The sequence below is a fragment of the Eublepharis macularius genome, chromosome 18, assembly GCF_028583425.1.
Source record: "Eublepharis macularius isolate TG4126 chromosome 18, MPM_Emac_v1.0, whole genome shotgun sequence".
Taxonomy (NCBI): Eukaryota; Metazoa; Chordata; class Lepidosauria; order Squamata; family Eublepharidae; genus Eublepharis; species Eublepharis macularius.
In genome coordinates this window covers 34,227,240-34,249,985 of record NC_072807.1, presented here as the reverse complement: position 1 = coordinate 34,249,985, position 22,746 = coordinate 34,227,240, and the positions used below count along the sequence as shown (strand labels likewise).

General features: G+C 45.0%; 1 protein-coding gene across 2 annotated transcripts; it reads left to right on the top strand.

Moving 5' to 3' along the window:
• Window positions 1–7,214: 7,214 nt before the first annotated feature.
• Window positions 7,215–21,831, top strand: CHRNA3 (cholinergic receptor nicotinic alpha 3 subunit). Of its 2 annotated transcripts, none has more exons than XM_055002969.1 (6): window positions 7,215–7,364; window positions 10,271–10,410; window positions 10,874–10,918; window positions 17,084–17,193; window positions 18,946–19,957; window positions 21,458–21,831. In XM_055002969.1, the coding sequence occupies exons 1-6, from the start codon at window positions 7,310–7,312 to the stop codon at window positions 21,584–21,586; spliced, it is 1,491 nt and encodes a 496-aa protein (XP_054858944.1). In that variant the 5' UTR covers window positions 7,215–7,309; the 3' UTR covers window positions 21,587–21,831. The 2 variants fall into 2 exon arrangements, with proteins under 2 accessions (XP_054858944.1, XP_054858945.1); XM_055002970.1 differs by lacking the exon at window positions 7,215–7,364 and adding an exon at window positions 8,340–8,410.
• Window positions 21,832–22,746: the final 915 nt, after the last annotated feature.

Below are 22,746 nucleotides of genomic sequence, written 5' to 3'. Positions count from 1 at the left end.
TTAAAACGTTTCCGGAGCGGGTGCATTTTCTTTAAGGGGTGCTTTTTTGCTCTGGTATGTGATTTACGGTCCAAGTTTATTAGTTGTTTTTAGCAATGACGAGATAACCTAAAGCAACTGGGGCAATACACAGGAAAATACAAACGTCTACCTAGATGCACCGTTATTCTTCCCTTCTTCTAAAGAGTTGTGAATGGTGTACATGGCTCTGCCTTCCCCGTTTTCTTCCCGCAACAATTCTGTGAGCTGGCAGAAGCTGACAGAGGTTGACAGCCCCAAGCTCGCCCCGCAAGCTTCATGGCAGCGTGTGTCCTTAAACCCGAGTCTCCTGGATCACAGCCTGACATGCCAGCCACCACATTGCTCTGGTTTTTGTGCACATGTGTAACACTCAAATCGTAATGTCAACACAAGAGGCTGCCTTATAGAGAGGTCGGTTCCACACAAGCATTTGTGGAATTACCACAGTCTGTTCACAGCATGTTTGCAGAGCAGCTAGACAACATTTTAGGGGTGCTCTAATGTTGTCTGCATTGTTTTTTTCTCTTTTCAGACCCAATCTGTGAAGATTTTTGTAATTTAAAATGCTGTTGCAGCGCCAATAGTCTATGGGTGCACAATCAAGGGAGGGGGCTCTTTGGGCCACTATCCATTTCAATATCCTTGCCTCTTTTAAAAAAACATTTCTAATTCTTTCAGCCAAATGCCATAGCATTCTTGAATGGATCCTTTGCCTGAGGAAGGAGGGAGGCTTTAATTGCTTTTTTTTTTTGCAGTAAATGAGATTAGTATTAATCATCACAATTGCACAGTAAGGATGTTAGTATAGGGAAAATTTTAAAAAACCACAATGACCACACTTCACATTCAAGAGAAATGCAGCAATTAAAGTCTTTCCCTCACTGCTCCCCCCCAGAACAGAAAATAGCTAATTATGTGCCATAGAAAATTGAGTGCTACCTTATAACAGACTGGCATGGGCTCTAGAAAAGAGCTTGGCGGCCTCAAGGAGGCCACCAGTGGGACAGCAAGCCATGTTGCTGACGACTCACTTTTTATCCTCACGGAAGGGCCTGCAAGTGTCCTTGTGCAGGGATAAAAAGTGAGTCGTCGCCAATACGGCTTGCCTTTTATATAGCAGGATGCACCACTGCCCATAAATCTGAACTGGGGCTTTGCAGGGCTGTAATTTAGTGTTTTTTTTAAATAGTGGAAAGATCTGCTAATGATACTGAACACCACTTTTTGATCCCAGCCACTAACAACTCTCCAAGATGTCGGGCAAGGTTTTCCCATCCCTGTTGCCTGAGATTATTTCAACTGAAAGTGTCAGGGATTGAACTCGGGACTTTCTGAATGCTCAGATTTATGACTCCCCCCCCCCCCCAAAACTAAAGATTCCATGTTCTACTAAGCCATTCCACAAGCACAGAACAAGTCTTCTATAGGCACGAGGAGCAACCAAAGGAACAACATTTGTTCAGCCGTTCAGCAGTAATTGATGCAAAACATTATATACACCTGACTGCTCAATGCACTTACGCTCTTGACATCCAAAAGGAAGATATGACACTGCAGTCCATGTGAAAGGCAGGAGAAGAGGTATGTATATCACAAAGTAGTAAGGCAGCCAGTTCTTACAACGATCAGGACTAGTGCAGAATTTAGGTATATCCAAAAGGGGATTTGTGTCTTGGGAGACATTTTCTGAAAAACACAAGTACAACATGGGTCACCATCTCATCTAGGGTTGCATTCTGGTGATGGGCAGAGAATCCCAGTTCAGGGTACTGTTGTGGAAATTGTTGCTCTCTGCAACCAGGGACTAGTCCACCAGCTGCTTGGGTTTGCCTCTTACCATAGGCATGTAAAGAGTGCAACCTCACTTGATCTTTCCCTAGTACTAAACTGATGTCTCTGCTGAGAATAATGTGTCAGCAGTGAGAAGGTCTTATGCGAGACTGGAAGTTCTTTATTTGTAAAGACATAATAATAATAATAATAAAAAGAACAGTTGGGCAAGGCACCAGACTTGGGCCCAGCCTACTGACTACTAAAGCACTATGAAGATAGATACAGAATACAAGTTAGCATGCACAATACAACAACATTACAAGATAACTACAGAAAAGAAAACTTACCCTCCCCCCATTCCAGAGCTCTGGGACCCCCCCATTGCACAGCCGCAAAGGCTAGCACTAGCCTTTGCATGTTGGCAAGTGAAGGGTACCGAGTTCTTGTTCCATCCCTCTTTTATAGGGAAATATCAAAGCCTCATTAACATCTTAATCAATCGCATTGTCTTTGTTCTTGAAAGACAGTTCCGTCGAAAGTCCTTCATGTAAACACAAGTCTACACATCCTTTACCTCTGTGATAGACTGCATCTTTGATATGTATTTGACTACATTGTAAATTACACAGGAATGTTCACACTTCACTGGCTGAAGATTGTAGACACCTTGTTTTCCTAAAGATAAGCTGTTTGTTGTTTACCCTTTTGGTGATTTATATGTAGAAGGCCAGAGGACCCTAGAAGAGGTCTCAAACAATTAACTTTTATGGTCTTAACAGTTTCCTGTGCAGGGGTGAGACCTTCCCAGGAACTGCGACTTTATTCTGCAGGGTGGAAGATTTCTTTTTTCCCCAAACTCTAGCTGGTTCTTTATTTCTAACATGGGCCAAAAAAGGCCTGGTTCCGACCCACTAACAAAATTCTGACAACAGGTACATGCGGGTCAGATGCGCCAAATGAATTCACCCTTCATTTCCAAACATCAAGTCGATCCGGATTGCAGCAGGGGGGGAAGGCAGCTCCACAGAGGCTCTGCGACTCACCTAGGAGTCCTGAAACACAATCTGAAGACTGCTGCTTCATCAGAGATTGAACCCGGGCCTTTCCGCTTGCAAAGCATGCCTCGTACCCATCAAGCACCATCCCTAATTGGAACTTTACATGTATATTAAGATTCTGTGATATTGTACTGACTCACATTGTGTAATCCGCCTTGAGTCTCAGTGAGAAAGGCGGACTATAAATAGCATAAATAATTTTTTTTAAATGTGCACTTCCCTTACAGAGTCGGACCACGGGTCCATCCAGCTCAACACAGTCTATTTGACAGGCAGCAGCTCTCCAGAGTTTGAAGCACAGAAAAGACTTCCCAGGGCCAAGCTACACATGACGAAAGACACTTGCCTGGCAAGTGGATTGAGTGGAGGGCAAGTGAACAGGGAGAAATACACTTGCTGTTCAAGTGTCATTCGTCATGTGTAGCTTGGCCCACAGTGTCGAGTGCCTAAGAACCTTTCACCAGAGATGCTTGAGCCTGGAGTCTTCTCCATGCAAAGCGCACGGTCTGCCTCTGAGCCACTATCAATAGGCATTCAGAAACCTGATTCTGTGCACACTGGCGCTAGCGGGATTGTGGCAAGAGTGCCCTTTGCTTATTTCCAAAGGCGCACGTTGGGTAAATTTTCCAGAATACAGGCAGAAAAACATAACCAAATTCTAAGCAGCGCCTATCCATTCTTCCCAAATGGGAATCCCGAAACGGCTTCTTTTTTCAAGTCTCCTCAAATACAGAAGAGACTTCATATCTAATGAATTTCTCCTCACACACAGACAAAAGGGGACCCCCCCCACTCAGGTGGCACTGGCAACTAGGGTTGCCAGCTCTGGCTTGGGTAATTCCTGGAGATTTTGGAGGTGGAGCCTGGGGAGGGAGGAGTTTGGGGAGAGAACTCAGAGGGGTATAATGCCATAGAATACACCCCCCAAAGCAGCTATTTTCTCCAGGGGAAATTATCTCTGTCATCCGGAGATCAGCTGTAGTTCCGAGAGATTGCCAGCTCCACCCAGAGAATGGCAACCCTGCACTGGCACAAACTTGGCTTCCTAGAACAGCCAACCACCCGTCATTGGCCATTGTTCACCATCAAGCACAACCCATATCAAAGCCCTACAAATGACTCTCCTGAACTATTTACCTTGCCCTTTTTTATCCCACCTTTCCCTCCAAGGAGTTCAGGGCTATATATGTGATTCTCCCTTCTTGTCGTAGCCTCCCAACATTCTTGTGAATTAACTTTGGATGAGTAGTCCGAGGTCACCGAGTGGAGATTTGAATCTGGGTCTTCACTCAGTCCTAGTCCGTCATGCACAGCCACTACACCACACTGGGTTTCTCCATAACACTTCCCCAACAACACTAAAAGCAGGGCTTTTTTTCAGCGGGAACGCGGTGGAACAGAGTTCCGGAACCTCTTGAAAAGGGTCACATGGCTGGTGGCTCCGCCCCCTGATCTCCAGACAGAGGGGAGTTTAGATTGCCCTCTGCGTGAGGGCAATCTAAACTCCCCTCTGTCTGGAGATCAGGGGGCGGGGCCACCAGCCATGTGACCATTTTCACCAAGAGCGATTTAAACTTTTAAAAACTCCCCCCTTGTTCCAGCTGACCCAAAGTGACATCATTGGTCCTGGGAGCGTGCGCGCACTTTGCGTGCGCACATGTGGTGCCAGGGGCAACTCCTCCTGCCAAGAGTTGCCCCCTGTGCTGGCAACCCACTGAGTTCCCCCACCTCTTTTCCCAGAAAAAAAGCCCATCTAAAAGTATCACCATTGCAAATCAGATTTACGACTGATTCAGATAAGGGAGCTCTGACTCTCAAAAGCTTATACCTTGAAAATCTTGTGGGTCTCAAAGGTGCCACTGGACTCAAATCCTGCTATTATTCATATAGTATTATTAATGTGAATGGTGCTTTACAGAACAATGATGAGAAAACGGATCGTGGGATCTCGAGTGAAGGGATCATAGGTTGGCTAGTGTTGGGGGAATCTCTCTACCTGAGTCCCTGAAGAGCTGCTGTCAGCCAACACTGAACAAGAGGGCCCAGGGACTGATGCCTTTGGTGCTATCTACATATTGCAAAGTCTTTATTGAGGAACAACACAAAGATTTTGCATCACTTGTGAGATGGGAGTTTTGTTCCTCCCACACACACACCAGCTCTGTTTGTGGCCACAGCATTTATGGAAAAGTGGTTGCAGCCCCACCCACCCTGCCATTCTTTTCTTTTCTTTTCTGGATTTTTTTTATTTTCTAAACAACAAAGGTGATACAGAAAGAAATAAGGAAAAACAGAAATACCCATTACACTGGGGGAAGATTAAGATACGCTTTACACAGATTATCTAGAGCACAATCACCACACATCATTTGAATATCATGTTCAAGCCCACAACAATCATTCCCAGAGACATTTCCTCTCTCTTCCACTATTTCTTGCTATTAAACCAAACACCGAAAATATTATTATAAAGTATTTAACAATATTTGCCGCTGTACCTCTCCTACCTCCAAACCAATAGCACAGAACACACCATTTCAGTTCTGGCAATACTAAACTACAATGCCCCAAACTACACTAACTATACTAAAGATCCAGAGGAATTAGCTGTGTTAGTCTGTAGTAGCAAAATAGTAGAGTCCAGTAGCATCTTTAAGACTAACCAACTTTATTGTAGCATAAGCTTTCGAGAGCCGCAGCTCTCTTCGTCAGATGCATGTGTCAGATGTAGCATAACTATACTAAACTAATCAAATTAAACAATATATGTTTCCATTTCGGAAAGTTTAAGACTTAAAATAAACAATGTTTCAATAACCTCTGTCATTATTTATTCTTATCTTTTATTTCTCCTCTTTATCTACAATAGGCAAAGTAATTTTCCTATTTCTTTTCGAATTCTCTGATAGGTCTTCTATTTATATAATTTGTTAATTTTGCCATTGCCACATATCCTGTCATTTTATCTTTCTAGTTTTCTCTCCTTCCCGCATTGTTTTCATGCCCCCATATTGATACGTAGATCTATTTGCTCAGCTGTAAAAATCACGTTATTGCATCGCTCCATGTAAGTTTCTCAAGGGAGCCTACAGTAGCTCCACAGAGTGGGTTGAGGACTGGAAAACAGGGGTGGGGCGGGGGGAAGGCTACAGCCACTTCTCCCCGCCTGATGCAGGCACAATCAGAAGAGCCGGTTTGCATCTGGGAAGCACAATATTCGCATTGCATGTGGATAAAAAGACCTCTCTCCAACAGAGGACTTTTGTAATGTGTACATGGACCCTATTGCATTGTGGGCCTCGGGTCCCTAAGCAGTGTCCCATAAAGACACTGATCCAAAGGATCTCAGGATGGTCTGGGGCCCTTTCTCCACCTGGGACTTCAGAGAGTCACAGCAGACAGACGAGAGCTGGATGGGCCAAGATTTGTCTCTGTAGCGGAGCACGTATTTTTCATGCAGAAGGGCCTCGTTCCATCTCTGGTGTCCACACTGAAACGATCTCAGCAAGCAGATACCGGGAAGGTCCTTTCTCTGCCAGAGGACCAGGAACTGCTGCCAGTCGGAGGAAAGAATTCTAAGCTGGGTCGATAGTCCAACTCAGCATGCAGCAACCTTACTTCTGAATGGTTCCAAGTGCTTCCCCCTTACTGCTGAGCAACCAGCTTCTAGGATCAGAATGGCTTCCAAGCTGCATGTTGTGACTTCCCGGCAGATCCGTGCCCTGGCAGTTTCCATGTTGAAAAGGAAGCTCCGGACGCCACGTCTACCCTAGGCCTGGGTTAAAAGCTTCAGGGAGCAGCCGAGCTCTTCCTCCCTCTTACTTTCTCTAATTCTGCCTCAACTGTTTTTTTTTTTAAAAAAAACTATCCGCATCTAGTCCCTGTGTCCGCTAATTCATTAACGGTGTCTGACAGTCAACCTCTGCTCCCAAGGGCTTGTTCTTCGGAGGATGCCGTGTGAAAACTCAAGCCTCTCTTGTGTCAATATCCATTTCGTGCACGATTCAATTATCCCATTTTCATTAAACTGGACCTGTTTGAACGGCTTGGCACGAAGTGGAGAGGACAATTCAGAACCTGCGCACGCAGCCAATTGCAAAAGCTCTTAATGTTATCAGATTACCGGCTTTGCGTATGCATCAGTGGGTGCCCCCCCTTTTTCCCCTGCTTGCAGGGGTAAGGGGGGCTGAAGAGTGCTTCCACGCTTATTATGGCCACTACACACTTATTTCGTGCAAGATTCTCTTCTCTCAATGTGGACTGCTGGAAAAGGGGCAGGGCTGCACTTATTCAGGCAGCTTTCCAGAATCCAACTATTTCTCAGGGTCCTGCTGTCTGCCCATTGCCAGCACTGCATCCGTCAGAATTCAGGCTGTCTCTTTTGCAGGTCTGTGTGCGATGCTGCCAGCTAACCTGTCTCCAGCTGGCTCTCTGGATGAGTGGTGAATCAAAACACAATGGGGAAAACTGTTCAGCTGCTTCGCTGGGTAGCTATTTACTTCTTCCTTAAAGGTAAGAAAACCTTTCACCTTTTGGCAGAGCGGGAGAGGGTGGGAGGTTATTACAAGCACCCAGCCCTGGCACGGAACACCGCTGAAGTTGAATCAGTATTATGTATTTGACAGCGTGCTGTAAAATTCAGATTCATTTGCGGGCTGTGCCTGTTTGTGATCTCTCCTCCTGAAAGCAAACAGGCTGTCTTGGGAAAGCCAAGTGGTTCTTGTAAATTTCCCAAGGAACTGATGAGTGATTTTTGTGCATGTGAAAATTCTACAGAGTAGCAAAGGGCAGAAACCGTCATACCATTTGTAAACCATTCAGAGATGTTCTGAATAAACACTCCTGATTTCTACTGGACCCAGAATTTCAGTTTCCAAAACTGAATTGTTTGGGAGGGAGGGCAAGCACAGTATGAGAAATTTGACTTCGACTCCAAAAGAATATAGTTTGCTTGGGGGTCAGCTTGTCAGGGACTCAGGCCAACAAAGGTCAAGAATGAGAAATACAGCCAGAACTATTTATGCTGAGGAAATCATTACATGCCTATAAATGTAATTGCGGGTTATTAATAAACCCTTCTGCAAAACTAACATGTTAAATTTCTGTGAGGGTAAAAAGCCCTCTTCTTTGAAAGGCCATCTTTGTAAGGTTAAACATTTCTGTATAAATTAGCTCCAGATTAATAATCGAACTCCCTCCTTTTGGCAGCAAGAAGCTAACTGCAGTTCTCTCTCTGCCAAGCAAGCAGAGAAGAGATTTTAAAACCGTATGCCGCTTGAACTTGTGAAGGCTGACTGCTAAGTGTCAGCAATATATAAAACTCATCTGAGAGTAAATATTGTGGCATTTTATATATGATGTCTGGGAAGTGCTTTCCCCCCCTCTTTTTCCTTTTGGCTGGCATAGAAATTTAAGAAATCATCTAAACAAATATTTGTGGTGTTTCTGTTACAGTATAAAATATCAATTAACCGAGAGACTGTTAAGAGAGGCAGGAATTTGGAACATGAGACTAGATGTGAAAATGGAAGGCATCGCTGTGCTGAGTTTCTAGGAAGGTACTTTGAGTTGGCTGGTCTGCTCTGGGAAAAATCTGAAGGTCCGCCTTACAGGATGTGTGCAGAGGAGCAACCAAACTCTGCTATTTCTCACTGGCTGGTCGCATGTTAGAAATACAACCAAATTGCACGTGTTCAGAGGGCTATAATCACTGGAGTGATGTGGTTTGGGGTCCATGCCATGTTTTGAACTGGGCCACGGCATAACAGTCCCCCCACTGCTTCCACAGTGCATTAGTCTACCAGCACGAAAACACACACTCTCTAATCTAACCCCAAAGAATAGCAAAACGTTTCCAGACCATCGTAAACCTGTTTTGATCCACCTTTTAAAGTAAGTTCTTCTGCACGCATCCTCAGTTTGGAAATCAGGAAGCTTGGGGAGTTATATACGAGGAGGAGCATCTGGGAGGCACTACGCACACCTCCTGAGCTGCTTGGAAGAAGCACAAGATGAAATTAAAAATAAATATGTAGCTATAATTGGTTCACTGTTATTTAAAAAAAAACCGTTCCGCTTCAAAACGTTCCATAAAGTTAAAACGTGTGAACACTCAACCGAAAGCAAAGACCATGCTACAGAAGTCCTACTCCAAATATACTGGTGTATCACAGAAACAACGTTCACATAATAATTGTTTGGGCGCAGAGAAGCATACGATTACATCTGTTTGTCGACAGGGACTTTTAAGTCCCTCTTTCAGCATTTGACTCCACAAAATCCTACGTATATTGGGTTTCCTCTTGGAACAGCATCCCGTGAGTGTGAGGAACTGCCCTCAACTGTAAAAATTGGCCGCTGCCTGCTGCCACTAGCAAGAGGAAACACTTTGCATGCATGTTCTTTGGAGTCATCCCAACATCAGGAATTTTACCATGCCAGAAGCATTTTGATCAGCTTCTCTCTGTGGGCCTTAATAGAAAACATTCAAGTCAAATGGTTTCTGCTTATCGCAGAACGAGTGTGTGGTTCCGATGAAGTTTGGAGGGTTCCCCCCTCAAATGCATGCTTTGTTAATTTCTTCATGAGTTTCTTTCCTTATAACTTCACAGACCCCAAGACCTTCATGGATCATTCCCACCCGTTTGGGGAGGTCTACACTACCATACACACAAAGTTTGGAGAGTTTGCATGTACTGCAGAAATTCAGCTGTATTTTAGGGAATTAAACCTATTCTTTAGAAAGCTAGAATTGCCACAAATACAAATATTAGGATAAAGTTTCAGGTGGGTAGCCATGTCGGTCTGTAGCAGAAGAGGAAGATTCCGGTCCAGGAGCACCTTAAAGACCAAGATTTCCAAGGTATGAACTTTCAAGAGTCAGAGCTCCCTTCGTCAGATAACTGAAATGCAACGGTGAATCTTGAAACTATATATCCTTTACCTATAACAATATGATGCAAACTTCTTCTGCCCTCCCCCTCCCATTTTTTAAGCCATGGGTAGTATTAAGACAAGTTGGCTCCAATTTTACTTTCGCTTACAGGCAAGTGAAAACACAAATAAACCAAGACTGGCCCTTCCATGTCACATTCATTCTATAGTTTAAATGCACACCATCTCATGTGCTTACACAAAGGCCTGACCTTTCTTCCAGTAGCATGTGGGCATTAAGAAATCCAATTGGGTCCAGGACTGTTTGAGTAAGGATCTCTGGACTACTTTCTTCAGCTTCATTTGCGTCTGCCTCCTGCATGTATGGAGGAAAAGGATGAGTGCAGCTGCAGAAAGATAATAGCTTGTGATTTAATTTTCACTGGAAATGATGGTTGCGGATGTGAAGCTTCCTAGGTTGTTGAGGACCCCTAAGCCAAGATGTTGGCTGATGTTTTTCCTTTTGTTTCCCGTCTCTCTTTTAGGCGGCGGCTGTTCCGAAGCTGAGCACCGGCTCTACGAAGAACTGTTTGCAAATTACAATAACATTATCAGGCCTGTGGAGAATGTGTCCGACCCCGTCATTATTTGGTTCGAGGTGTCCCTGTCACAACTGGTAAAGGTGGTGAGTAGAAGGGGGCATGATGGAGGCTGAGGATATGAAGTGCCAATTGGGTAGCATTCCCAGCTCCAAAAAACAAAAAGTTCTGGCAGCTGGGTCAAGTCTAGAATAGCAGTGCTGCCCTGAGCAACTCCGGAGTAGAGCCTAGTGGCTTTTATGTGGTTTGGGGTAGAGTCGACCGCAAAAGCTGTCAAAAATGTAAAAGGCATGTGTGTGTGTGTGGGGGGGTGCATTTCTGGCAAGCTGACCGGAATTCAAAAACAAAATTTGGCCTGACCAGCTCCCCCCTGCACAAGATCTTCGGCACGCTGATATAATTGACTTATACTGTGCGATCTACCTTGAGTCTCAGTGAGAAAGGCTGACTATAAACTACGTAAATCAAGAAGTAATAAGAAAGAAAGAGGCCTTTATTTTCCCTGCACGGAGAACGATTTCAGATCCACTTACTATTTTTTCTCCCCAGGATGAAGTGAATCAGATTATGGAGACCAATTTATGGCTGAGACATGTAAGTACGACATGCACAGATTTCTCAAAGGCTGAACTCCACCCAATGCTGCAGATACTTGAGTGGTTTTTTGGGGAGGGGGTGGAATAAGAACAGAACAAGGCTCCCCTGCCCTTTGAGCTGTATTCCTTATTACATTCATACACGTTCAAGACTGGAAAGATATTTCACATTCACAGGTGCCAGCTCAACAAAAAATTGAGGAAACGTTTCCATAATTTCTTAGCAAAAGGATGAAAGAAACGGGGTTTTCTTCAGCCTGTGTACTTCATGACATGTTCTGAGGTCAAACTGAAGAATCTACGGATTGCCTTTGTTTTGTTTACTGCTGTTAGTTACCATGGAAGGCTGGGCTCTGGACTGGGGCCATGGTAGAGAGGAAGGAGGGTTTTACCCCCTTCTCTGCACCATGACTACACTTCTCCCCCCACCCCCGCATCAAGCTGGATACCCACCCCTCAACATCACATCCATTTTGGCTATGAAACAAACAGATGTTTTAACCATTCATGAGCAATGGGTAGAGTCCTGTAAAACACTCAAGTCATACCGTGTTCAGCATGTGCTTGATTCCTTGGAAAACTATAGTGCAACACAGGACTGAACATCCACTCAGATTTTGCATTTGCAATCACTTCCGTAACAGCGGGGCTGTCTTATTTTTAATTATTTATTTATAGTATGGCTTTCTTGCTGAGATCCAAGGCGGATTACATAATGCAAGTGAAAATACAACAGCTAGGACATTCACTGAGCAGAATACAATAATGAACAACTGTTAGGAGAAAGAGATACAATATGGTATGTTAGCAGCAAATTTGAAAAACAAGCATAAAGCCGAGCACAGGTATGAAATCTTTCTGGAAAAAAGCATAACTAATTTACACGGCATGTTTAGCAATGTGGAAAGCTCCCTAGTAGGCGCATGTCCACATTAGCAGACAGTACCCAACAGAATAGCGTATAATCCCTGCTCCTGTCAATGCATCTCTCTGAGCTACTTCTTATGACACAGTCTTATAATCTGGGTAGAAAGCTCTCCTGAATAATTCAGTTTTGCATAGTTTGTGGAAAGCTGGGAAAATGGGAGTTTCTTGACCTCAGTCAGGCCATTCCATAAGGTGGGGGCTACCACAGAGAAAGGACATGTGTGGGCAGCTGTTGATTATGCCCAACGGCAGGGTGGCAATTGCAGAAGGCCCTGTCCAGATGAGCAAAGCGACTGCGGCAGAACCAAAGACCAAAGACTTTTTAAAAATCTGCATTCATTACTTGTGAATCAAGTCAAATTTGAACCAATTTTTCAGGATGATTTATTAAGCTTTGGTTTCATAATCAACAGAATTATACTGTCTCAGCTGCCTCATAATTTAATTTCTGCAATGAGATCATATGAGCATATGAATGTGCCTTCCATTGAGTTAGGCAGGGAACTTGAAGAACAGGAAATACAAGGGTGACAGCACCAGACATATTACTATTCTTTTTATGACATTATCGTCTTTGTCACTTGTCTCTTCAATCAGCTGCGAAACCATATGAATTTTCTTCACTGAGAAATAGGGGTGTGCAAGGAAAAAACTTTCGGCTTTCTTGTTTCGGGATTACCCGAAACAAGATTCTCTACCGTTAAAGCCGAAAGCCGAAACAAGAATCTCTTTCGGGATTCGGGATTCGGGATTCTTTCGGCATTCTTTCGGCATTCTTTCGGGTTTTTTGGGGGGGAAAATGCCTCCGTCTTTCAGGACGCCTGGAGGAGGCATTTTCCCACCGAATAAGCCCAAAATTGGTGGGGACCTTCCTCTAACCCTTCTCTAACAACCACCCAAGTTTCAGACAGATTGGACTTTGGGGGGCCATGTTATGGCCCCCCAAAGCAGGTCCCCCCATCCTCCCATAAGAAAGCGAAGGAGCAGCATATTGTTAGCATGCTGCTGCTGATCTTTCTTCATTATTTCCTATGGGGAAAAAATGAAGAGGCAGGCTTCCTTTGCCAGGGGTGGCATTTTGCATGCAAAATGCCCCCCTACCCTCAGGGGCCCTTCTCCCACCCCTCCTCCCACCCCCCACCAAGGCTCAGCCTGCTCCCACTTGGGGGGGCCATTTCATGGCCTCCCCAAGTAGGTGCTCTAATCTCTACCACTGACAGCTGGGGGAGGCTTGTGTTGCCAGGGGTGGCATTTTGCATGCAAAATGCCCCCCAACCCTCTGGGGCCCTTCTCCCACCCCCCACCAAGGCTCAGCCTGCTCCCACTTGGGGGGGCATTTCATGGCCTCCCCAAGTAGATGCTCTGCTCTCATCTCTACCACTGACAGCTGGGGGAGGCTTGTGTTGCCAGGGGTGGCATTTTGCATGCAAAATGCCCCCCAGCCCTCTGGGGCCCTTCTCCCACCCTTCCTCCCACCCCCCACCAAGGCTCAGACTGCTCCCACTTGGGGGGCCATTTCATGGCCTCCCCAAGTAGGTCCTCTCAGCCCCTAAAGTCCACCCCTTACAGCCCCACACAAACCCAATTCCCCCCCCCAGCTGCCACACACAGACCCAAATCCCCACATTAGCCCCTCACAGACCCAAATCCACCCCCACCTGCCCTACACCCATAACCCCAGGAACAGGCTGGCAAAGGCCAGCCCTCTCCCTTTGTTCCCTATGCTGGGAACTTCTAAACTCTCTTTCCCTGGGCAATTCTGCACAGCCCAGGGGTGCCACAATGGTGGGCACACTTCTGAGTGCCAGCTGGTCCCTGTGAAAGAGCACCTGAACCACAGACACCCTCCCTCAAATTCCCCCACCACCTACAGAGATGGCTGGCCAGCCAGCCCCATTGTTCCCTATGATGGGAACCAACTGCACAACAAAGAATAAAACAAGAACAACACAAAATAAAGTTTTAAAAAAATTATATTCTCCCTTCCAAAGTACAAGTAGGCAAAGCATTATGACACATTACACCAGCAGTCCCCCACACAGAAAAATTAAAACAAAACTCACTTAACATCAGAGAATCACAAAGCATGATTCCTGTCAAAAACACTTTATTTCTTGAACAGCTTTAGGTTACACAGCAGGGGGGAACACCAAAGGGCATGGCAGCACTATCTTACACAAAAATAACACAACTCGCTTCACATTAAAGAATCACCCCAAAAAATTGCTGTCAAAAGCACTTTATTTCTGTAACTGCTTTAGGAAGGCACCACAGAGCAGGAAAGCAGTGTACTACACAAAAATAACACAACTCACTTCACATCAGAGAATCACACAAACACAATTGCTGTCAAAAACGGTGAAGTGGGTTGTATTATTTTTTGCAGTACATTGCTCTCATGCCCTGTTGTGCCCTCCTACTGTGTAACCTAAAGCTGTTCAAGAAATAAAGTGTTTTTGCCAGGAATTGTGTTTTTGTGATTCTCTGATGTTAAGTGAGTTGTGTTATTTTTGTGTAAGATAGTGCTGCCATGCCCTTTGGTGTTCCCCGCTGCTGTGTAACCTAAAGCTGTTCAAGAAATAAAGTGTTTTTAACAGGAATTGTGCTTTGTGATTCTCTGATGTGAAGTGAGTTGTGTTATTTTTGTGTAAGATAGTGCTGCCATGCCCTTTGGTGTTCCCCCCTGCTGTGTAACCTAAAGCTGTTCAAGAAATAAAGTGTTTTTGACAGGAATCATGCTTTGTGATTCTCTGATGTTAAGTGAGTTTTGTTTTAATTTTTCTGTGTGGGGGACTGCTGGTGTAATGTGTCATAATGCTTTGCCTACTTGTACTTTGGAAGGGAGAATATAATTTTTTTAAAACTTTATTTTGTGTTGTTCTTGTTTTATTCTTTGTTGTGCAGTTGGTTCCCATCATAGGGAACAATGGGGCTGGCTGGCCAGCCATCTCTGTAGGTGGTGGGGGAATTTGAGGGAGGGTGTCTGTGGTTCAGGTGCTCTTTCACAGGGACCAGCTGGCACTCAGAAGTGTGCCCACCATTGTGGCACCCCTGGGCTGTGCAGAATTGCCCAGGGAAAGAGAGTTTAGAAGTTCCCAGCATAGGGAACAAAGGGAGAGGGCTGGCCTTTGCCAGCCTGTTCCTGGGGTTATGGGTGTGGGGCAGGTGGGGGTGGATTTGGGTCTGTGAGGGGCTAATGTGGGGATTTGGGTCTGTGTGTGGCAGCTGGGGGGGAATTGGGTTTGTGTGGGGCTGTAAGGGGTGGACTTTAGGAGCTGAGAGGACCTACTTGGGGAGGCCATGAAATGGCCCCCCCAAGTGGGAGCAGTCTGAGCCTTGGTGGGGGGTGGGAGGAAGGGTGGGAGAAGGGCCCCAGAGGGCTGGGGGGCATTTTGCATGCAAAATGCCACCCCTGGCAACACAAGCCTCCCCCAGCTGTCAGTGGTAGAGATGAGAGCAGAGCACCTACTTGGGGAGGCCATGAAATGCCCCCCCAAGTGGGAGCAGGCTGAGCCTTGGTGGGGGGTGGGAGGAGGGGTGGGAGAAGGGCCCCAGAGGGTTGGGGGGCATTTTGCATGCAAAATGCCACCCCTGGCAACACAAGCCTCCCCCAGCTGTCAGTGGTAGAGATTAGAGCACCTACTTGGGGAGGCCATGAAATGGCCCCCCCCAAGTGGGAGCAGGCTGAGCCTTGGTGGGGGGTGGGAGGAGGGGTGGGAGAAGGGCCCCTGAGGGCTGGGGGGCATTTTGCATGCAAAATGCCACCCCTGGCAAAGGAAGCCTGCCTCTTCATTTTTTCCCCATAGGAAATAATGAAGAAAGATCAGCAGCAGCATGCTAACAATATGCTGCTCCTTCGCTTTCTTATGGGAGGATGGGGGGACCTGCTTTGGGGGGCCATAACATGGCCCCCCAAAGTCCAATCTGTCTGAAACTTGGGTGGTTGTTAGAGAAGGGTTAGAGGAAGGTCCCCACCAATTTTGGGCTTATTCGGTGGGAAAATGCCTCCTCCAGACGTCCTGGAAGACAGAGGCATTTTCCCATAGAAAAGCCGAAAGAAAGCCGAAAGAATCCCGAAACGTTTCGGCTTTTTTCTTTCGGCTACCCGAAACGTTTCGGCATTCCCCGAAACGTTTCGGCATTCCCCGAAAGAAGCCGAAACACTTTTGTTTCGGCATTCTTTCGGCATTCTGAATGCCGAAACGCACATCCCTACTGAGAAACAACGCAGAGAGAAAGACAGAAAAACTGTGCTGTCTGATCTTTGAGAGCTGATTTAGACAGTAAATGGATGCTCAGAGAAGAGCAACTATATTCCAAAAGAGCAAGATTCGGGTCCAGGACCACCTTAGACCAACTAGATTTTGAGGGTATGAGCTTTCGAGAGTCAGCGCTCCCTTCATCAGATACCTTCGTCATCTGACAAAGGAAGCTCTGACTCTCAAAAGCTCATATCCTGGAAATCTAGTTTGTCTTTGCTGGACCCAGATTTTGCTCTTCTACAACAGACCAACACGGCTACCCACCTGAACCCATATTCCAAAAAGAACTGGGGGCTTTCCCTTTAAAAGGCCTAGAAAAGCCAAAAGTTATGCAGGCACAGCTTCTCCCCTCAACCTGTCTCAAACTCCTGATGAGAGGAAATGTTCAAAAGTATCCATTGTCTAGCTGAATGGAAGCACAGATTTTCTCTCATACTTTCCTGAAAACAGCTTCCGCACCAACAAAGCAATATAGTAGCAAACCCTCTCAGCACAGAACCAAACAGGATAGGATTGTCTTAGCATCCCCCCCCCAAATAATTTCTCCATGTCTTCCATCTGACTTTTGAAGGAGGAAAGCCCATCGTTATATGCTGAAGCACAGCAAATGAGAATCCCAGGAGCTGGTGTTTGTCTGCTATTGATGCGTTTCTGACACCTAGTGGTTATGGGTTTGCTTGCATTAAATAAATTATAGATCAGGAGCAACCCGAAGCTCTATTGACATCGTGCAAAGTACTTAAAGAGATTTTGGAGCTCACTTCTGCTAAACTGCTCCAAAATTCTAAATGCCTCTGGGGTGAGATCAGGTTTTAACATCATACATTTTGCGAGTCCAACAGTTGGCCAGTAATTATACACCGTATGAACACAAGAAGTTTGTGCATAGTGCAAAAATGGTTACTGGGAGCCTAATAGATACCATTTACATGAAATCTATAACACTATTTGATTTTTTCCCCTGCTGTGATTAGATTTGGAATGATTACAAGCTCAAGTGGAATCCAGAGGACTACGGAGGCGTCCGGTTTATTAGAGTGCCGTCACATAAGATCTGGAAGCCAGATATCGTATTATATAACAAGTAAGATTATAACATCTCAGCTGCGAAAAAACTTAATGCAGAATGTAATTCAAGGATTCCACACTTTCAAAGGTTCAGTAATTCCTGTCACTTAGTTTGGGAATACAAAGCCCTCAGGCTGTTGGTCCATCTAGCCCAACGGACAAGTTATTAGCCTGTTCTGATGGCAGCAGATCTCCAAAGTCCTGGGAAGAGAGAAGTCTTTCCCTGATCTATTGTCTGAAATACTCTTAACAGGATATGCTGGGGGATTGGCCCATCTGTGTTCAAAATTGTCTGCTGATCTATAACTTTTACTTGCTAAATGCCCTTTTTGGGGGGGGAAGGCAATGAAAAGCTGTTCATATAATTCCTAAGAGATTGTATTAGCTTTACTATTAGAGTCTGTAATGATCCGGTTATGCTGCTAGGACAGCGTTTGCCCGGTTTCTGATAGTCAAAGCATGCTTTTTCTTTGAGTTATGACTGAGACTACGTTATTCTTGTACTCATCAAGTTTTATTTTTGAGCCTATAAGAGCAAGAATTGGCAGCTATCAGAGCAGCACGTTTTTCAGATTTCTAATTTTCTGGCAGCCTTTTTTGATTGGAAGGAGGACAGGTCAGAACAGGCAATCTCTCCAAGGGATGGTAAATTTAGCTGTCTGTCTTGGGAGCAACTGGAGTATTCAGTTCATCCCTTGCACAGGCTGAAAGAGGCAAAGATAGAGCAAGCTCTAAAAAGGAAGTATGCACAAAAGGCAATCTTAAGAAGGGACGCAAACAACCGCAAGAAGGAAGAGTCACCATTGCAAATTTGAATTTGTCACTTGTATTAATCCAGCTAAGCCATTTTGACTATTAGTGACCAATCGGAGGCTCAGAACAGTTCCTAGTTGGTTTGTAAATGTCGGGTGCGATCAGTCACTTTCAATAGCTACCATCTGATGAATGCAACCTGACTTTTGTTTACAGCATACCATAGCACTGTCGTTGTTTAGTTTGCTAAACATTTATGGTTCAGTGGAGAAGATGGGACTTAATCCATGGATCCCAGCTGACACTGCAGATCTCCCCCCACCCCACTACAAAATATTACTGATAACATCAACATTCAGGAACAATAGGCTTGGAAAACACACTTACCTAGCTTGGAATGGCTGCATGTGTTCAAGGGGAAATTCTGCGCCCACCCCGCCAACTTTCTTTTGCTCATAATTTTAAAATTGAGAGTATTAGGAGAAGATGGTCTGTTTTGCACCTGTGCCATGTGCCTTTCTCAAGAGAGGCACTCAAAAAAACAGCTGTGTAGGCAAATTGGTACATATATGCACATTTTGACAAAGCAATAGCCTAGCTCTCCACCCTATCTAAGGTCTCTGGTCTGGCAATTTCCAAGTTGGGAATTCTCACATGCCTTGAAATCAAGGCATGCAAATGGATCACAGCATGCATGGTACACTTGCCATGCCCTACATTTCTCAAAACACGAGCACGTGCATGCAAACAAGTTTAGAACTGCTAAGAAATTGTTTTTCCCAAATGCTTTTCATTGATGCCTATAACTGACAGACCATTTCCAAATAACTGGCAGACCATTTCCAAATCAAAAACAGTGAGAATTATACTCACCAATAAATACTTATCCTAACTACCCTACATACGTTCTCAGTCGCCCATCAAGGTAGGCCACTGCAGTTATATGGCAGATACAGCAAAACAGCTCGGCCAGTTCGACTGCTGATACATCCGAATGTGTTTGTTTCTCTGGCAGTGCTGTCGGGGACTTCCAAGTGGATGACAAAACCAAGGCCATATTGAATTACACTGGTAACGTAACTTGGATGCCCCCGGCTATATTTAAGAGCTCCTGTAAAATAGACGTGACCTACTTCCCGTTTGACTACCAGAACTGCACCATGAAGTTTGGCTCTTGGTCCTATGACAAAGCCGAGATAGACTTGGTTCTCGTAGGCTCCATGATGAACCTCAAGGACTACTGGGAAAGTGGAGAGTGGGCTATTATTAATGCGCCAGGTTATAAACATGACATTAAGTACAACTGCTGCGAAGCCGTCTATACAGATATCACCTATTCACTTTATATCAGGCGGCTGCCCTTGTTTTACACCATCAACATGATTATTCCTTGCCTCCTGATCTCCTTTTTAACCGTGTTGGTCTTCTATCTGCCCTCGGATTGTGGCGAGAAAGTCACACTGTGTATTTCGGTCCTTCTTTCGTTAACCGTGTTCCTCCTGGTGATAACAGAGACAATTCCTTCTACCTCTCTGGTGATCCCGCTGATAGGGGAATACCTCCTCTTCACTATGATATTCGTCACGCTCTCCATTGTCATCACCGTCTTTGTACTGAATGTACACTATAGGACTCCCCGGACGCACACCATGCCCGAGTGGGTGAAGACCATTTTCCTTAACTTTCTCCCGAGGATCATGTTTATGACGAGGCCGACTGGCGAAGATGGCGACGAGCCGAAGCCAAAATCCCTTTACACTGCTGAGCTCTCCCACTTAAACTCCCTCAGCACCTCCGAAACCAAGTCCAGCAGAGAAGGGTTCCCGTGCCAAGGAGCGGCATGCGGCTGTTGTCAGTGTCAACATATTAAATATGTGAAGATGAACAGCAACTTGACCCAGAGCTCCAGCTGCGAATCTGTGGACGCTCTGCTTCCCTTTTCAGTTCTGTCCCCGGAAATGAGGGAGGCGATCGAGAGCGTTAAGTACATTGCAGAAAACATGAGACTGCAGAATGAAGCCAAAGAGGTAAGAGCTGATTTTATTCGCCATACTTTTAAAATGGTGAAGCCTAGTTTTCCCCACCTGCTTCAGCAAACAGGCACGGCTCATACACAACATTTCCTTCCATGTAGAAAACTAGCATTTCAGGGTTAGGACACATCCTTCTAACATAGTGTTCTATATGATTTGTACATACGGAGGAGCATTCGGTCATGTGAGCAAGATGAGGCACAACGGCCCAAACACAGGCTCAAAACCTCACTTAGACCAAACTATACTTCATGTTGAGCAACATGATGAACACTCCGAGTGTGGAATTGGGCCTTAAAATGCAGCTATATGGAACAAACTGGATGGGAGCCCCAGTATTGAGGGAAGGGGGTTTAAACATTCTCGCCCCCCATCAAAAATACTCAGCAGAGAGAAGCAAAAATGTAGAGGGGCCCTTTCAGAACAGGACTTGCTTCCAAGTAAACATACAGTAGGAGCTTGCCTTAGAGACAAGTGTAGCTTGATTTTTATAGTGCCCTCTTAAGTGCTACATTGAATCACAGCTTCTACTAGTAGCAAAGAAATGCCTGAGCAGCACAGAAATGTGAAAGCAACCTAGAAGCCTTTTCAAGGCAGGAAATCTACTAGTGCTAGGGAACAACATCAGGTGGAGACTTTGACCTTTACGCCTCGTGTGTAGGCCTTCTAGGGGCATCTCTTTGGCCTAAAGGGTCGGGGACACTGGACGAGACCACTGGTCTGATCCGGCAAGGTTGCTCCTCTGTTACCTTCTGGTGTTTCAAAATATGCATATGGAGGAGAAGAGGAGGAGCTTAAGCAAAACACAGAAGACTTTTGGTACTTTGGGCACGAAATGTGAACGAGACACAGGACAACTCATAAGTTTGAGTATGTACATTGAGGCTGGAGTAAGGAGGGAAATGAAGTGTCCATATTTAACCCCTTAGTAGCTTGCTATATATGTAGGGAACTATTTCAATGTGTCACAATTAGAAATGGGCACGAACCGAAATATGGACCAAAGTTTGGCACGAACTGGGCCGGTTCATGGTTTGCGAACCGGCAGTTCTTCAGAACCCATTTCTGACAAACCTCCATGAACTTTAGGCCAGTTTTTTGGTTCGTTTTTCGGTTCGTCACTGCAGACAGCCTGGCACCGATCAGTTTCCTAGGCAACAGGGGACGGGCTTTCTAGACCTTCTGCTGAGCAGGATGTGACGATTTGCTGACCTGGAAGTGATGTTTTCACGAACCAAACAAACCAGTTTGTGAATCAGGGCAAGTTCGTGGTTTGTGAAACGCGACAAACCATGAACCACACGGTTCATTTCCCCCCCAGTTCATGCCCATCTTTAGTCACAATATTAATGCATACCGTCCCATCTTTAGGCTGATTTTGTGAATTCAAAGGATCTCCTGCTATTATGCAAAGTTAGTTGCTAATATTGTGTCTGTAGGTTAAGTATGTAGAAATACTGGCCTCTATATAATTTGACTGCTTATGTTTTTCAGACTCAAGATGATTGGAAATACGTCGCCATGGTGATTGACCGCATTTTTCTGTGGGTTTTTATTCTTGTGTGTATTCTGGGAACAGCTGGACTATTTCTGCAGCCTTTGATGGTTACAGATGAAGTGTAGACAAAAAATACCCTGTAAAAAAAAAAGTAATTTCTTGTCTGCTGTCCAAACTTCTTACACTCTCTTTATGCTAAAGTAACTGTTTCTGTGTCTGTGAGTAGCAAAGAATTCCTGAAAGTTAATTTGCCTAGACTCAGCCACTGAAAAAGTTGATAAAAGTTATTGCAAGTCCTTGTGAGACACCGAAGAATAATTTTTTAAAACTAAAAGTCTTCCAGACTTTGGTTGTTTTTCTCTAATGGAATTTAAAATGTATTTTAAGGTTTGTAATAAATGAATACCAGAGCCTGAAAGCAACAAAGATTTGCACAGATGATCCGTTTATTCTACTGTCCCCAGTCAATCAATTAACCCTCAGTGCTGTGAGGGTCGCCGCAGGAACTCCAGCAAAACAGTGAGGCGTAAGAAAGAGATGCAAGGAAATAATGGTATTGTAAAACACACCTGTATTTCACCTACAATTAAAATACTGATATTTGAGTTTAAAAAGGCATTGGCTGCTCTAGCCACAGGCCTCTCCCAAGTGTCTCTTCTGGTTTAGCCCTAAGAGAGGCCATCAGGTTAGTGAAGATTCTTGGAACACCAGAATGCTGGGTTAATGAATCTAGTCAGTTGGCGATAGGGTCCGAGCAAAAGAGACCATTTGCAGCATGCAGTGCTCCAAGCTATGGTGATGGCCATTAGCTTAGGAGGTTTTGAAAAACAGGCAATCATTTTTACCACCTTTCAAAGTTTGGGGGTGCTTTTATATTATCCTATTCCCTCAATCCAAACTTGGCTAGTCTCTCAATCTGCCAGGAAGGCCGATTTTCTAAGCACCACAAAGCTGTTTATTAGAACCAGTTGTAGCATAAGCTTCTGAGAGCCACAGCTCTCTTCATCAGATGCTAAGTTGGTTAGTCTTAAAGATGCTACCGGACTCTGTACTATCTCGCAATCAAGGTAAGGCTCGCTTTTGGGGTGTTATTTATCATCTCGGCACACAGACAGTCTCTCGTAACATGTGGATGCAAAACCAACACACCTTTTAAACAGAGATCTTATGGAAGTTATTTTTAAGATCTCCGTTGAAAAGGTGTGTTGGTTTTGCAACGAAATACATGAAATACCTGGTCATCCTGCATCGTTACCTTTCTCCATTGGCCAACTTTAGCTGTGGA

What these genes read in the sequence shown, in the direction of transcription:
- CHRNA3 (XM_055002969.1), top strand. Translation starts at nt 7,310, where the DNA reads ATGGGGAAAACTGTTCAGCTGCTTCGCTGGGTAGCTATTTACTTCTTC. An exon ending in CCAATTTATGGCTGAGACAT is followed by an intron (nt 10,919 to 17,083) that starts GTAAGTACGACA and finishes TGCTGTGATTAG; the next exon opens with ATTTGGAATGATTACAAGCT. An exon ending in TGCAGAATGAAGCCAAAGAG is followed by an intron (nt 19,958 to 21,457) that starts GTAAGAGCTGAT and finishes TATGTTTTTCAG; the next exon opens with ACTCAAGATGATTGGAAATA.